Source organism: Dromaius novaehollandiae, chromosome 1, assembly GCF_036370855.1.
Source record: "Dromaius novaehollandiae isolate bDroNov1 chromosome 1, bDroNov1.hap1, whole genome shotgun sequence".
Taxonomy (NCBI): domain Eukaryota; kingdom Metazoa; phylum Chordata; class Aves; order Casuariiformes; family Dromaiidae; genus Dromaius; species Dromaius novaehollandiae.
This window is the reverse complement of record NC_088098.1, coordinates 161,662,694-161,679,612: the sequence shown is the minus strand read 5'-3', so window position 1 is coordinate 161,679,612 and position 16,919 is coordinate 161,662,694. Positions and strand designations below refer to the sequence as shown.

Genomic DNA, 16,919 nt, shown 5'->3' with positions numbered 1-16,919 from the left:
ATTTTTAAGAATATTAAATTATATTAAATTGCATTTAGCAAGAAAAATAAGAAAGGTACCTACGTGCAACAGAGGGGAGTTAAAGCTGCGGTAGGAACCCTGGCTCTTGCATTTAATTACTTTTATATTTCAGTTTTAGACTAGATCTAAACTTCAGTTTTGCAGACCCTAACAGCATTGTTGTGTTCACAGTAACATATGGAAAATAGGCCATGTTGGAAAAAGTATAACATGGCGTCAAGAATAATTGCAATAAGCCATATGCCATGTGTTTCTAATAGCTTGGCTGTATTTATTTTTCTGATTGCAACTTCAACTGGGCAAAATTTTACACTTTTATATGGTATGGATTTTTTGCATTTAACTTTCCATTATTAACATTTTTATATAAATAAAGAATAAGGAAACCCCAGGAATGCCTATTTCCTGAAGGCCTATGTACTTTTTTTGCAAATGCTGTGCAAGTTTATTTCTGGAGAGAACGTTCTTTAACTTGTTGTGTGTTCTTCTGAGGGATCATTATATTTTAATAAAATTACATGAACACAAACATCCTTTGGCATAGGCCTATCCCACCGTGGGCTAAGGGTTGAACAGATTTGGTGCCCATAGAAGTCAAGACATTAAGAACTGTTTTCGGGCTTCAATAAATCTAATTATTAAACATCCAATCAGAATTACCATTAGGGGGAAACAAGACTACCACCTCTTCATGCCTGAATTTAAATAGATAAAATACAAGTGGAATAATGACATTTGGGGGAAAGGAGTGCTTAAAGCCTTACCGTTTTTTGGTTCTGTTATTACCTGAAAACGTCATGGTGTGGGTGGCCATGTATTCCCTTTTAAGGAGAAAGAACACAGAGTTGCCTCATGAGTGTAGATCTGGGAGTTTAAGAACCTTTATACTGTGCGGGGGGGTACACATAGGACTACAGTGTGCAAGTCTGTATGGATGTGAAGCAAGAGAAGGAGGAGGGCTGAGATTTTTCAGGAAATATGAATAGGTATCAGGGAAAAAAGCCTTTAAATACCCCTATAAATACTGTCTAAAATCTAATGTTTAGAATAGTACATTTCAGTGCAGCCACAGCAGCATGTAACAATGTAAGCTGTTTTCTGCATCTTAGAAGTTTCAGTTTTTTACTATCACTGATAGTTATTTTCAGTAATTTAACACTAACTTCAGATCACAGACGTACTATTTGACATAAATTCAGTCTGAAATAGATGGCTAGTGCTTGATCTCCAGTATGGGTGAAAGTGTACAGATATGCAAAGTATGCTGCATTATTCTATGCCAAACATAACATTTTGCCCCTCTAATGGGTTCCTTAATTGGGTCTTCTTTGCGCTATGCTTAAATCTCATCACTTCAGATTCTTACTTGTCTTTTGCAGTTTAGTTTGTAGTAAATTAATGCCTTTCACATGGCTGATTTAAAATCCAGCGACAGCTGCTCAGTTAAAAGTAGCTGAAGAGTGTATTTTTAAACCTTCTTATAAGAATGAGGTTTCACCTCTTTCTAAGTCAAATGAAATGTAAATATTAACATAGAACATTAAACCTAAAAACTGATGTAAAAATCAAGCAAGAGTTAAGAAATACCAAAATTAATTTGCATATTTTAACATTGTTTTCATAATGTGTTTGCGTTACGATCTAGTTCCTGATTATACTGCTGGACGCTGTTGTTTCTCACAGGATCGCAGCCTTCTTGCAAGTAGAGAGCCTGGCTCCTGTGACAGAGAACTTATCCTTAAGGATGACAAATCTGAGGGAGTGAGCGTTTTGCTAGTGTTTGGAGACAAAGCTGCTGATCAAATGCTTGCTGCTACCCCTAAACACAGAGATGCCAACATCGCGGTGCAGTAGTCACTTTGCATGTGGTTTCAGTGCTTAGAAGTCACACGATTGACTGCTAAAAAGGAAGTGATGGTAAAGACTTTCAGTGTAAAACTGACAAGCATGTAAATTCAATCCACAGAGATATTCAGTGAGAAGAAAGCAACATTGCCTCCAGGAGTCCAGGTAAGCACGAGTTTGCAGGCTTGCTTTCTTGTGCTTCCTCTGCATCTCTGCAGGCTGCACTGCACTGTTGTTCTCTCACCCACATTTGAGGAGCATGCCTTATGGTGTAAATTCAGAGGACAAAGACAGGGCACATTTGTGGTGACTCACGGGAACAAAGTAGGGAATACCGCTGGAAGAAGGTGGTTGTGGTTGGGAGGGACTTTGACAACGGAGTAGGCATGAAGAGGCTCTGGCTGGAGATGGAGATGAGCAGTACAAAGAGCAGGAGGTTGTGGCCACCAGCTGGTCACTTGGCTCAGCTCCAGCTGAGCCAGTCTGTTAAACACTCACAGTGTGATTGCCTCTCATTCTGGGGTTCCAGCTGAAAGAAGTGATAGTGATGTTTGAACTAGAGAGCAATAGTTACTCACATATTATAATTACTAGACATTGATATAGAGCTCAGGTTTAACATAGGGTTTAATGTTTTGTAAAAATCTCATTGAAATGGCTAACACTATAACAAATAGAAAACTTTTGAGCACTCTTTAAATTTTCATGATAGGGTGATGCTAAATCAATTGCCAAAATTAGATAAAAAACAATATTGTTGCCATTTTTGTCATTAGATTGCCTTGTTTTACTTTATGCATGTTTTAAGAACTTGCAAAATACCTAAAAGTTCATCCTTTTCCCACACTATTACTCCTTATGTTAATTCTAAGCCTACCAGCTATACATGGAAAGAACTGGTCTGTGAAGTGCTGTGTATCTTCTAGCCATCATAAAAAAACCTGTGTAATAAAATGAACCTACTACACTTTAAGAGGACAAAAAGCCTGCTGTGGTGCAAAGCAGTATTTACTTCTGAGGGAGTGAGAGAAAGTCTCTAATCTTGGAAACAGACAGGACCAAGCAGTCTGATTTCAGCCTGGTGAATTGCTCTACCTTGTGCATTTCCATCCATTCTCATACAAACTGCTATCAGCAAGCTATGCTCCATAAAGTTCTCCTCTGTAGGGTATTGTGCACAGCTTTCTTCTTTACATTATTCTCTAACTGAAGATGAGGTGTAGGGAGCAGTTATTAAAATCATTAAGTTTAACTTCTTTTTGGATATCTGCTAACAGTTCAGGTAATTATGACAGTTGTAGTAACTGCATGTGCTAGTATGAATGCCACAGAAACTGCAGATGTCTGAGAGACACAAACCATTTCCCATTAACTTGCAGAGTCCTGACAGCACTGAATTAAGACAGAAAATTCCTGAGTGAGGTGTAACATTTCCACTCTGTCTTATTCTTCTGCTGTCCTTCATTCTGTGTGGCAGGGGAGCATCTGACTGTTAGAGATCAGATTAATTAGTAATTAAGGGTTGGTTCAAAAACACTGCAAGTTTAGAGAAGAAAGCAAGCTAGTCACATGAGAAAATAGTTAGCAATGTAAATTCCAGTCTCCTGGGATTTTTTTTTGAACAGGAAATGTAAATAAGTTTATTTTGAGCATACCAAATTGACCCCACTAACTAGATGTAATAAACAAATGCAGATATTTAAGCTGACATTTGAGCAGTGTCAAAACCTTCTAAGCTTGTTCTAAGTGGATTAGTAGATAAATGCTAGCTTTCCTATTCTGGGATATGTTCCAAGGCAAGTGTGAGGACTGGTGATTTCATCTGATTTCATTTAACTCCAAAGTGGACAACTCTTTATACTTAAATAATACACATCATGTGCATAATTTTTATGACAAGCTATTAGACAACACTGTTGATCTCAGACTAAAAAAACCTCTCTCCTTTAATGAAGTCTCTAGTTGGCACTGTATCTGAAGGCAAAAACAAAGTTACATCTACAGTTCAATCAGTTTGTGAAAGTGTAATTATTAGCTTGGGTATGTAGTTTTCTCAGAACACATAGTGTATCTAATCTGGTCTCATCCCAGAAAAAATGACTTAATAAATAAATCTTTTTTTTTGAAACAAGGATATCATAAGACATTTCATAGATTCACTAATATATTTATAGACTTAAATAAAACAGTGACAACTAAATCCGGAGCCAGCTCCCAATATCCCAGCAGTATTGACAAACCTGCAAGCATTTGGTATGTTGTTGGGAGAAGCTTGCCAACTACTGCTACTCACTCAGTTTTTCTGTATCTGTCAGTGATAACAAGTCCACAGGGCTACATTCAAAATAGCACTTAAATATTTGCCTAAATGCATCCTTATTTAGCAAAATACATGCTTACGTCTCTTGGATGTTTAATGATTCTGACTTCCATCCCAAACCAGTGCTGAACGTTGCAGAGAAGAATCTTTCTAACCCTGATTATCTTGTGGGAACATCAGTGTTGGGAAATCTTCAAAATGGAGCTTACAGGATAGAAGAGTAGATAGAAGCATTGGTGCCCCAATAACCTCAGCCTTATTATACCACGTTTGAAAGAAACTGGGGGGGGGGGGGGGGGCCGAATTTGGCTCTCCCTGGCTTAGGTGTCTACCATGTTGGTATCTACATGTGAGCTAGATGTGTGACTTACCGTGACGGCTAATGGAGATCTGTTCAGTAGAATCAGTGAAGTCTGGGGAGCAATTCGTTTCGTCCAAAGTAGACACCTTCTTTTGGTGGTATGAAAGCTCCCCTAGACTCACCTGAACGTGTTGGCTACATCTCCATTAGCTATAATAGAGCTTACGTGTGACTCACATGCAGACACTTATGTTGTGCACCCCCAAAGTTAGGGTGAGCCAGGTCTCATCTTGGGCGTTACAGTTTTTCAAAGCGTAACGAGTCTGGCTTTGCAGAGGCAACTGAAAAATTTAAATTTGAATCATCTTCAGAAAGATGGAACTAATTATATGTTGTACCTAGACTAACCCATATTTTTTATCTCTCTGTATCTGTCTATCCTTTGAAAAATGCCGTGAACGCTGGACTCCCACGTTTAAGACCCCCCAAACCGTTAGTTTATACAGGTAAACGCCCCGGGGGCGGTGGCTGGAGCGGGCCGGGCCGGGCCGCGCTGGGTCCTGCCGCCGCCGCCGCCGCCGCCGCCGCCGCGGCGCGAGGCCGGCAGGGGGCGCCGGCGGCTCGCTCACGGCGCGGTTTGGCCCATCCCGGCCGCCTTAGCCGCTCGTCGCCGGGCGCTGCCGCGGCACCGCGGAGTCTGCCCGGCCTCCTGGGGGTTGCGCGAGTGCCGCGGCGGGCGCGAGGCGCCGCCGGGCCGTGCCGCGCCGACCCCCGCCGCCATGTTCACCAGTACCGGCTCCAACGGGCTCTGTGAGTAGCGGCCGCGGGAGGGGCCGGCGGTGGGGGCGGCCTCGCCGCAGCCCGGGCAAGAAGGAGTTGGGGGAGGGAGGCGGCGGAGGGTGTGTCGGTGCCTGCCGCGGCGGGCGGCCCGGCCCCCTCCACCGGGGCTCGCGGCTGCGCTGCCCGGGGAGCGGCCGCGGGCTCCGGGGCCGCCGAGAGGGTGCTGGCGGGACGCCGTGGCCTGTGCCGGTGCCGCCGTCGCGGGGAAGCTGGGAGGGGGGTCGCGCTGGCAGCGGGAAACTGTTTTGCGCGGCGTTTTTCCTTTCCCTCGCCTCCTTTCAGCGCGATCGTCCCTGCCCGCCGCTCTGCAGCGGCTAAGTCCTGCCTACGGAGCGAGAGCAGCGCCCAGCCTGGTGCGGCTTTGAAACTTTGCCTCGCTGTGTTTCCTTGTGGGTCAGAGGGCCTCTAAGCTTTTTCTCCAGCCGCTTTTGATACGGGACTGAAGGGCTTCCTGCATTAAAAAAACCAAAAAAAACCCTACATCAATCTTATTCAACGTGCCTTAAATTGCAATGCCGATAAAACAGAAGCAGCTTTTGTTTTGGTTGTGATTGTGCTTTTGACAGCTGTTGGTGTGCTCTGTTTCACAGGTCTTGCTGTAGGATCGAGCCCTTGCAAGGGGCCATGTCTGGGTGCAGGAGTCTTGTTTAGACACAGTTGTTCCAAGACCGCTTCCCCAGTTGTATGTGTATATGTCAGGGAAGAGGAAGAACATTTCTGAGTATTAAAAAAAAGAAAAAAAGTTACTGTTTAAGCCACATTATTTGGCAGACATTTAAGGATAAATGTAATTGTAAGTCCGTTCAAGGATGACTTTCAGGTTCATGTTTTATCTGAACAAATTTCCCAGGCACTGAAGATTGCCGCTGAGCTGGTTTACATTACAAAGAATTTGCTCTGTGGCAATGAAGAATTAAATTGATTGTGAAATGGATTTTGACACTGCACTCTTCGGAACGGGCTGGGACAGAACTAGTCAAAACTTTGCTGACAAACTGCATACTTCAGACAAAATCCAAATCTGAGTGTGAAAGCAGTCTCTTACTGTGGAGGAGCAAGTCTTTTGTTTAAGTAGAGATATTAATCGTAGTTGTATTGTGTTTGGAGCATCCACACATGAAGGGAGTATTTTTTTACAGATGGATCTGATAACACTTGATGTGCTGCTTCTGATTTTTTTTTCTTCAATAATAGAGACTTAGAAGAACAGCCTTTTGGCTGCATGTGTCTGTTTATAATTCCAGGAGAATGAAGGGAGGCAAAAAGTATCCTCATTTGGCTGAATGGGTGGAAAGCTGTGGCCAGTACTAAAAAGTTTTACCAAGATAGGTCCATGGGAGGGGTGAGTGGAAAACTGTGGTTGTAAGAAACATCTGTGCTAGGAAGAAACCTAGAGAAGATGCTATTCTGCTTGTACAAAGTAAATTTTTTATCCTCATTTTATCTGGGAAACTGATACAACTCACACTGGTAATGATATTTCTTATTGACCTGAAGTAATTCTTCAAGACTTGGCTGTTACGGCGGTACTGGCAAACCCTAGTTCAGACATGGCTTTTAGGGACATTCACTGAAAGCATCCTTTGTGACATGTCCTTGTGCCCTCGGATTTTTTATTTCTGCCTTTATAGCAGAAGTAGCTGACTAAAATGTATGTCGGGTACAGTCACTGATGTGCAGAGTGGGATTGTTTAGGCTAACAGTTAATGAAGGTGGGTGCAGGCAAAGCCGCCTGGTTTTGCATCAGGGAAGCATACCTGCGTGTATGTGTTCTGTTTGGCAGACTGGGCTTTGGAGGCAGTAACCTGGCAGAAGCACAACAGCAAACAGCTGTTTGATACAGGTTCAGGAACCGTGCCCCGAGACCCTAGATAAAATAACCAGCCACCTGATTAGGCAGTGATGAGAATAATCATACCAGGTCAAACTGAAGGGTCCTATAGCCCAGCGTGCCATCTCTGACAGACTTTATAATATCCATAGATTGTGGTTAAAGCCATATTCTAATACAGTTTGGTGAAACTTACTAATACTAAGCATTTCTTTAGCTGTGTGTATACTATGTTATTTTTAAAAATGACCTAGTTGTTGATGATATTTCTAATAGATAAAGGGTTTTGGCATCTTGAGACATAGATACTATAATAAAAATGTCAAACGTTATTGGACTCTTTTTGTTACTATTGCCTTGTTTTCATTCCCTTCCACAGAATTCCCATCTTTAGCAATGGCAAAACAAACAAACACAAACAAACAACAGATTACCCCAGAGCTGTACAGGGTTTTAGTTATGTGGTTCTTTTGGGGCTTCTTATGCATTCCAAATTTATATTTAATATTACATTATATTATAAAACTGCCTTTAGTCAAAGGCAGTTTTCTGGAATCATATCTGAACTGGTTTGGCCCAATCACCTTTCATTTCAATTTTGAAACCTCTTTTCAGAAACTAAATAATTGTTTAGCTTTTCAGAAGTGTTTTGGTCCTTGAAAATTTTGCAGGTAAGTTGGTTCTTTAAGTTGCATTTAATACTTCTCTGAAAGAGATAGGAAAATAACCAGTGGCTTTTAGTAGCAGCAATTACAGTTGGCTTTAAACTTTTCGCTCCATCTGGTAATCGTACCCTAATGAGTCATCTTGAACTAGGACATTTTTATGTGTGTTCTGCATAGTTTGAATTTCTTTAATTATTTATTTTGCTGATTTTAGAATAAAGCACAATAAATAACAGCAGATTATATAATATACTTCCAGTGGATCCTTGAGGCAATACAAACGTGAATTTAATAGTCTATGCTCTCATTAGAGGTCTGAATGAGAGAAATAACCCAAGAATCCTTACATCTTATTTGATGCAGCGCATAGATCAAATTTACGATCAGTGTCCTACAAAGCCTATCTCCTTTTGGCTGGTACTCTGCTGCACTTTTTTGCCATTCATCCTTCCTGTCTTCTCAGTGTTTGTAGGCTGCCTCTCTCAACTCTAGATGTTTTAATGAAAACAAAACTCTTAAACTACAGGGAGACTATGACACAGTTAGGGCTTTTTTTTCTTTTTTTCTTTTTTTTTTTTTGGTAAGTTGTTTGCTAAACGCTTGTGTTTAAATTCGTCTCATCGTGTAGAGCAATGTAAATGGAATATTAAGTTTTGGGGTCATTTTTCATCTTACGTTATTCCTCTTGTTGCAAGCATCCACAGCACTTAGATTAACCCCATAGCTGATTCTGTCTTTTATTTTGTCCCAGACATGGTAACTGTGGGTGCTTAAGAGAAGATAGCTTCAAATAATTCAAATAAAAAGCCTATGTGCTTGTTAAAATTAAGTGTTTTTTTTAAATACTCCAAACATTTAAAATGGTTAAATCTGAAAGAAGGGATGACTGAATGTTAATAGACTGATGCCACCTAAGAGTATACTAATGTACTGTTTCCTTGGAAACATAGGAGGAAGACACCGTAGTTTCCTTTTAGCACATTTAAAATTTATTTGGGAAAATCTTTAGCTGCATGCATGAAGAAAAGCTTGAGTACTAGTGAATGAATGGAAAAACTTGAGTATTTTGACTTCATCAATAAAAGGGATTCAGCTGTGTAACCAAACTATCAGTTTGTGCAGATTACTGAGTAGTTGCATTTCCAAGTGGCTAGGCCAGGAATACTGTCAGATTCATTCAACCTAAATTTATTTTACATTTGTGTTATGAGGTGGCCCTGACACACTATTAGTGACTTACCGGAATAAGTTTAGCCCAGCTAAGTTTTTCTGAAGTCCACAGGATATACCATGGCTGTCCTGAATATTATGGTTCTTCTTTGAGGGTAGGACTGTTGTTGCCTTAAGCAGAGTCAGTTAATAAAGCAGTTCTAGCATACATCATCTGGATCTAGCCATAACATTCTTTTTTGTATAAAAATGTCTTTGAACATGCCTTTGTTTTTTTGGCCAGATTTTATTTCTGCTAATGTCCCAGTGTTTTGCTGGACAAACAATATTTTGAAAGTTAATATCAAGTACAAACCAGTTCTCTATTACTTATCTCTAGTTAACTTTGTGGGTCATTTCTGTACTATGGGTGATGATGGATGCTGTGCTATGGTAGCTGGCTATGCAGAGGAATTCATTTCACATCCTGGCGCCATAGTTCAGTGAGGTGGACAGTATCCTCTGAGTACATGTAATAGTCAAACCTTGAAAGTTCTTTACTACAGCTTCAGCTATTCCTCTCACATTTGGCTGCTTTTATGCAAGCTAAACTTTTTCGTAAGCAATGCTTGAAATAGCTGGGCCTGTATAGTGAAGTCCTTGTCCTTATGCTTGTACATTTGCCTTCTGAGGAGATGTCTCATGATTTTGAGCACTGCAGTTAAGATGAGTTCTTACATAAAGTGTTCCTCAGTAGTACTTGGTTTCTTAGTCCAAGAGGCTCCTGATATAAATCTTCCCTCCCACTTCTGCATAGGCAGAGAGGTTCTTGAAAAAACTGTCATCATAAAAGAGATACATAAAAGTCAACCCTCACAACAAACAAATGCTCTGACCCCTGGATGCACGTGAGCCAGTCCAGACTTTTAGGTCCTTTGCTAGGAGTGATATGCTGGACTCCTAACAGGCAGCATTGGGTGCAACAGATGAAGAATGTGTTGGGAGCTGAGAACACACCTACCCAGTCAGTACGTGACACACACAGTTTTGGATAAGGAGATGTAAAAATACACACACCTGGTATATGTTGCAGCTACAACAGATGGAAATCAGGAGACAAATAAGAACACGACTTAAAAGGACAGAGGCAGTTTGCCCTTGTTAGTGCAGACTGTTTCAATTATCTAGAATAGCAGAGGAGCTGTATGCCCTGGATAACAGAAAAACCCATTTACTCTGGGTTATAGGAAGCACAGCACAGGCATCCTCAGGTGACTTAGCAAAATGTTAACCCAGCTGGAGCCAAGCTGGTTCTAAAGAATTAGATTTGAACTTCTGAAGAACTCTGCTGCAGCATGCTGAGGAAGCATGCTCTAGCACCCAGGTTTCAAGCAGGGTTGAAGAGGTGGACAGTGGTGCAAGACCCAGGCTTGTTTCTTGTGTTACATTCTGCCAGAAACTGGAGTCCCATGAAGAACGGTATTGACACACTTCAGTGGCTCTGCAAAGGCTACATGGGCGCATTAAGAGTGACACTGAGGTGGCTGTTTGTTTTACAGTAGTGCTGGTTAGCTGTGTTTGCTCCTTGTTCTCCAACTTGCTGAATCCCAGGACCAAATTTACCATACACAAGAAGTTTTTCACTATAAGGCACCAAAGCCTTTCCAACAACTTTCACACTGGTAAGATCTACACCAAACTTTTTTGCAGACATATTATCTGTCCTCTTCCAATGTTATTGCACATGCGATGAGCACTACTGCACATGGATATAATAGGGCAATCTATTACAGCTAGTCTGTATTAAGCTAAAATTTGAGTCCGTATTTTAAAGCATGGCCACTTGCTACACGTGGGAAGTATTTGACTACTGTGCCTACTACATACGAATTACTTTGTGTAGTAGTAGAGTCCTTTGAAGTTACATGTATGGATTTCCTCTGGTGCAGCCTGTGCTTTTACCTCTCTGTGAACCTTGCAGTGCAGTGCTAACAATTTCTTAAAAAACCCCAAGGCAAGAACTGAGCATTGTGTTCCTCTGCTTGCATAGCCTGCAAGACTGAAATGTACTGCGTGTAGACATCAGGAAAGTAATAAAGCTATATACGTTGACGCTTTATGGTAGGACTGCAGGAAAGATGAAGTATGTATTGAATATATCGGACTTGGGTGCATAACAATATTGTGCAGTACAGCAGTATATGGGAACGCAGATTAGCTTGTATGTCAGCATGCTGAAGTGCAACGCAGTTCAAAATAGTAGCTTGAGTCCTCGGAGTCGTGTAGCCACATCAGTTCAATTAGCCCAGGCATTGCACGCCACAAAACTGTGACCATTCTGCTTCTGCTGCAGAGCTAGCTCATTTGGAGCTAGCTTGAGGATCTCCACGCAGCATTGTGGTGTAGCCATACCTGACATTTTTGATAGCATGTACTAATAGTAGTACGGTAATATGCTCTGTGGTTGGAAGGAGGAAGAGGCTGTTCAACTAGAGGAGTGTTTTTGTTAACTGCAACTTGTTTCACTTTCTTTTCAAATGTTCCCTTTAGAAACAAAGAATTTCCTTTTATCAGTAGCTCCTTGCTCTTTTATAGTTTGTGACTTTTTTACTTTGTGAAATAGGCTAAAGGCTCCTAGGCTAAAACCAGTGCCTTTTTAAAGAACAGATGTATAGGTAATTGGTAAGGTTACAGCATATCAGCATCTTTTAAAAGTGGATTTAAAAAATCACAGTTGGTGATTTAAAAATCACTCTGGGGATTTGAGTAGTGCATTGCATTTTCCAGCAGGGTTGAATTGGGATTTTCATGCAAAATGTAGTTCTTCAGTCTGTGCTTCCTTTGTTTTCAGTAGAAATATTTCCATTTGAAACTAAGGTTATATGGTGTGTGTATTGTGTGTGTGTGTGTGTGTGTGTGAGAGAGAGAGAGAGAATTTGATGTGATGGTATTTTTCCATTGAATCTCATTCAGAAATGGAACTTGTTTAGAGTTCCTGTCTTGAGGTGATACAAGAAAAATAGTCTTTTTTTCAAAGGGAAACTTTTACTGCTGCCTCTTTCTCAAAGATGACCAATCCTGTGGTGGTTAGTTTAACCTCTGCTTCAGGACCACTGGAACGGTGTATAACTTGCAGGGAATAAGGAGGGAAAATTCATCTGTGCTTAATTGTAATATTGTAAACCTTTCCAAAGTTTAATTACAAAGCTAAATAAAAAATAGTTAAATAATTATAGTTTCTGCTGTAGGACAGCATTTCTGTTGCAATGTTTTCCTGACTCTGTATGAAATTGTCATATAAGTATTTACGCTGCCTTTGAATTGGAGGAAGAAAAAATGTTGATATTTCAACTTGATGCTGTCTTAAGAATTCAATGCAAATTGGTGACATATTTTTAAGGGGATTGCAAACCACTTGGTTCCTTTATTATCTGACGATTTTTCTGGTGAATAAAATATTCGTAGTAGAACATATTGTTTCAGAACAGATGTGCATTCATATCATATAAAGTTTTACGTCAGGGATAATGTGAAATAAATCTGGAAACTTAATTTTTTGTTCCAGATGAGGAGACCAGCAAGCCTTTTTGCGTTATGTAAAGTCTTTGTTCATACAGAGAATTATGCAACGGTCGTCTATTTCTGTTGGTGTGTGGGAATTCCTATCTGAGTGTTGCTTTTCCTCCTTCCTTGTGTGGTATTCATCTCTTGTGCTCAGATGAGGACTACTAGTTGCAATTGGCAAAAATGCTCCTTTCTTTCTTTTTTATCTTTTTTTGTTCTCTGGATCAAGTAAATTTACTGCTCGAACTTGTTGAATTTATGAGTGCTTCTGTTACTCTACTGACAACTTCCAGTTTTATCAGACCGAAAAAGAAAATGCATCCTAGGATATTTTTTTAACGTAGATTTATGTTTACTGAGCAGTTTACTGAGCTTCTATAGAGTTGCTCTTACTGATCAGCAGCTATTAGTGCAAGAAACAAACAAAATAGGACCACTTAGGGAAATCTTTTATTTCTTTTTTCTTTTCTGAATTCTTGTGAAATCCTTTTTGTGTCAGTTTATTAACAAAACTCCTGAAATGCATAATCTGAAAGGATTCAGTCTGTGAAACCTTTCTACCAGAACACAAGCGAAGGCATGGTCTAAATTCCAAACTATTTTTGTCCATATAAAAGGCAATAAAACATTGCAAAACAGCACCAATGGCACAGCAAACTGCCTTTGTGTTTCACGGAGATATAAAATGGAACTTTGATTATAAAAATGCTCTAATAGAGCACTATATGAGAATGTGGTGCTGCTTATTTGGAAAGAATTGTATTTTCCCTAAGCAACTGTAGAAATTCAGAAAATGGACTACCTTACTGGTTTCTCATATGGATGGGTGGTAATCTTAAGGTAAAACTGAAGTCTGATACTGATAAAAGCAAGGAAACTATGCAAAGCAGACACTAACTTATAAAAAGCTGAAGATGTACACGTTGGTTAAAAACTTCTGAGAAGATGTGCATAGCCTTTGATGTCCATGCGCCATGGTAAACACTGTTTGAACTGAGAAAAGCACAAGGCATACTTAACAAACCCCACAGATCATTGTATGGAATCCTTCTCTCCGAATAATAGGTTGTGTGCTCTTCTCCCTTAATAAATAGGGCATAATGGCAGCACCTTCCTCTACACGGGTTCGTGCAGCACCATATAGTGAAGTTCCATCCTCACAGTAGGAGCACAGTCTTCTGGCATCTTCAGGATTCCTCAGTGTTACACATGTCTGTATCTCTTGTCATCCTTGATGGCATGCTCTGACTTGTTCTGTTATTGTTCAAAAGTCAGTGCATAGCTGTAATCAAAGACAAGTGTTACTCCTCAGGTCTAGTAAGATTGCTCCAGTTGCCCAACAGCACACCTTGGTGTCTAGGAAATAAAGTTCTTTTCAGGTTTATGTATTTGATAGAGGGTTTCACGAACCGTTGCAGTAAAGATTTCCCAGTATATGACAGGAAATGTTCATGCTGTTAATGGTAGTCCTGTTTTATGTGCTGGTAAACTTGCATCTGGAGGAAAAAAATAGGTAAGAGTTTCTGAAAACTAACCATTTTGAAATACTACTTTAGGCTAGTGAACCTGCTGCAGGTTCTCAGCCAGGCTACAGTAGATAAATATCTGCATGAAAGCTTAATGCAGGAAAAACAGAACAACAAAAAATACACATTCCATCAGTGCATTTGGGGGAGTAGGGTATATTCAGACGGGCACGTGTTACTACTTAAAGATGAGCAGATCTTGTATATCACAATTAATAGGTTCCTGCATATTTCACCCTACTATAGCCCTCAGCACTTAATTTGCCTGTATGAAAGTGGTGTGTTTGCCTCGTAACAGCTGGGTTTGGGAAGTGCACAGACAACAGTGGGGGGAAAAAAAGCCATCACACTGGTGTGTTTCCTCTGTGGCTTTGGTGTAAGCTCAGCTGGGATCCCCAGGAAAACGCCCTGATGTGATTTAAGGTTCTGCAGCCACTGCTCATCGGCTGGCATCTACAAAGGGGAACTCTCTCACAAGTTAAATAGCAGTCCAGAGGGTGAGGCTGTTCCCTGAAAAGCCCTTCGGAAACAGTAGGTTAGTGTTGCAGGCAGCCTTGTAATTCGGCTGGCTGTGTCGGCTCGCTTGTGAGTGCTGAACAGCCAGGAACAGGAAATTATTTCCAAAACTGTAGCTGTTGCTGCTGCCATAACTTCCATATTCTTCTCATTAATGCAGTGGTGACTTCTGAAGCTGCAACTACTTGTGCTATTGGGCCATATGCTTCTGCTTGTGACAGACATCTGTTTTGTAACTAGCTTTCTGCACTTTGAAAGTGGTACTGGCAGCCAAAAAAGTGGTAGGTCGTGCAATGAGAGAATTCATGGGATTTGTAAATGAGTGCAGGGGTAGAATGTGGAGATCTAGTGTTGTTTTTTGGTTTATATCCTGTTCTAGGATCGGTCTCACATTGCATAATGGTAGCACAAAGACTGGGACACTTGCCTGTGAGGTTATGAGGGTAGTTTTGGGGAGAACTCCAGTGCTCCAGGTGGAAGCAATGATCTGTGGTGGAAGCTAGTTGTTTGCTTCTTCATCATAGTGTTGACATGTTTTGCTGCTTATTTCAAAATTATTCTATTCACTTAGATGAGATCTCAATATGTAAGTTGCAGCTAGAATATTATTATCGTCTGGTGTTTGAAAGAATTGTCACTTAAGAGGTACTTAGGGGGTGCAAATGTATTCCATGGTTGTTAAAGATAACTTTTCATGTGTCTTAGCTCTTCTGTGTGAAAATGAGAGTTTATTCTTTCATTCTACTTTCTTTACATGGGCATAGAGATGTTGTGTTTTTTCTCCATGTGCATGTTTATGTTAGTGCTGACTGTAGTCACTGGTACCCAGATAGGCTGGTAATTCAGGTTTCCATCCCATATAATGTTGCAGGCTGGAATTTTGGGTTTAAAATTTTATCTCAATATATTAAGTAAGGAAATTGACTCAGATGTCAAAAACATGATTGTTCAGTATCTGATACTGTTAGTAATTTTTGGTCCGACTGGTTGAGACTGATGGCATTCCATAGCAGAGGAGAATTGCTCCTTTACTGGTGACCTCACAGCAGTCCTTGATAAGGACCTATGTGCTGTTGAGTGGTAAAGCAAACTACTGCCCTGTACACTGAATCACTTGGTAAAACATTTAAGGAAATGTTTAAGTTGTTTATCTGGAAGTGTTTATCTTTCTTCAGTTTACTGGACAAGAATAGTCTGATCAACCATGATGACATTTTGAGTACTTTGAGAGTAGAAGTTTCCGTTATTGATGTGACGTTTCCTGTGGGTGCCTGTCACATTAATGGGTTAGTTGCTTTTGTGTTTTTTCACTTAGTGACATACTTATAAAATACATGTTTCCTCTATGGCAAAATTTAAAGTGTCTAAGCTGAAAGCTGAAAAGAGGATCTTAGTAAAAATATGTGTATTTACACATTATGGAGGAAATAGGTGGAGTTTTATTGGTTGGTTATTTCTGAACACCTTCAAATTAAGAATGAATTTCTGATAATGTACTTTACGTGTGTATTGACTGTAAAGTAAGAATGATTTAACGATATGGAAATTACAGTGAAATCTAAAGACAACTATAAAGCCTGTATAGAAATATATAGTCACAGTGGGAAGTCTAGTTATTTCGGTTGTCACTTTTTTTGTGGTAACTTCATCCCTAAGTGCAGATTATCATAGGATTAATGAGTTCTTGTAAAGTTTGTTTAAACTCATGAAATAATATAAATGTATTTACTGTAGATGTATCTAAGAAAGATAGCAAGTTTTATCAGAGTTTGTTTCAGAAATGTCTACTGTTGTGACTAGTCCTATTCTGATTTAGGCTTTACTTCTGAGCATCAGTTGTGTCATGGTTATAGAACTGACTTTTTCATGTTAAAATTAATGTTTTGGGTTTTCTGTATGACGTGAAGCTTGCACTGAGATGATTTTAGTGCTAGACTTTTTATCCTTACTTTCTTATTACTTTTTTGCCACTTACATAATTTGGGAAGAGGGACTATTGAATGCTGTGTCAGGTGACTGTCTTTCTGCTATTGACCAATACAGGACAATTAAATAGGAAAATTCCTAAAATAGAGTAAGTAACACTGAGCTACCATGCCAATTAAGCTAATAGTTTGCTAAATTTGATTTTTATGGTTTGAGCGCTAGTATTACTAAATTTGCTAATCCATTGTTGTTGCTTTCAGGGATGTTTTTGTTTCTATTACAGTTATTTTAAGGGCATAGGTTTTGTTTTGTCTTATTCCCAAGTACAAATTTTCAACAAAGAAGACTTAATACTGTGTCTGAAGAGTAAATACTTGCAACAACAATCATTGTTTTGCAATAATGCAAATTTTGG

The 16,919-nt window shown here is 40.0% G+C and overlaps 1 protein-coding gene across 6 annotated transcripts in view; it reads left to right on the top strand.

Annotated features, from left to right (window-relative positions):
• UBAC2 (UBA domain containing 2) overlaps positions 1-16,919 on the top strand; it is a 139,689-nt gene that overhangs the window by 24,899 nt on the left and 97,871 nt on the right. Inside the window, exon 1 of one of the 6 annotated variants that reach the window (XM_026119454.2) lies at positions 5,115-5,297. The exons of the other annotated variants lie outside the window; for them this stretch is intronic. Coding sequence (XP_025975239.1) covers positions 5,267-5,297 — 31 coding nt within the window. The 5' untranslated portion in view covers positions 5,115-5,266. Of the gene's footprint in view, positions 1-5,114; positions 5,298-16,919 lie in introns of those variants that run through there. 6 annotated transcript variants of the gene reach the window in all.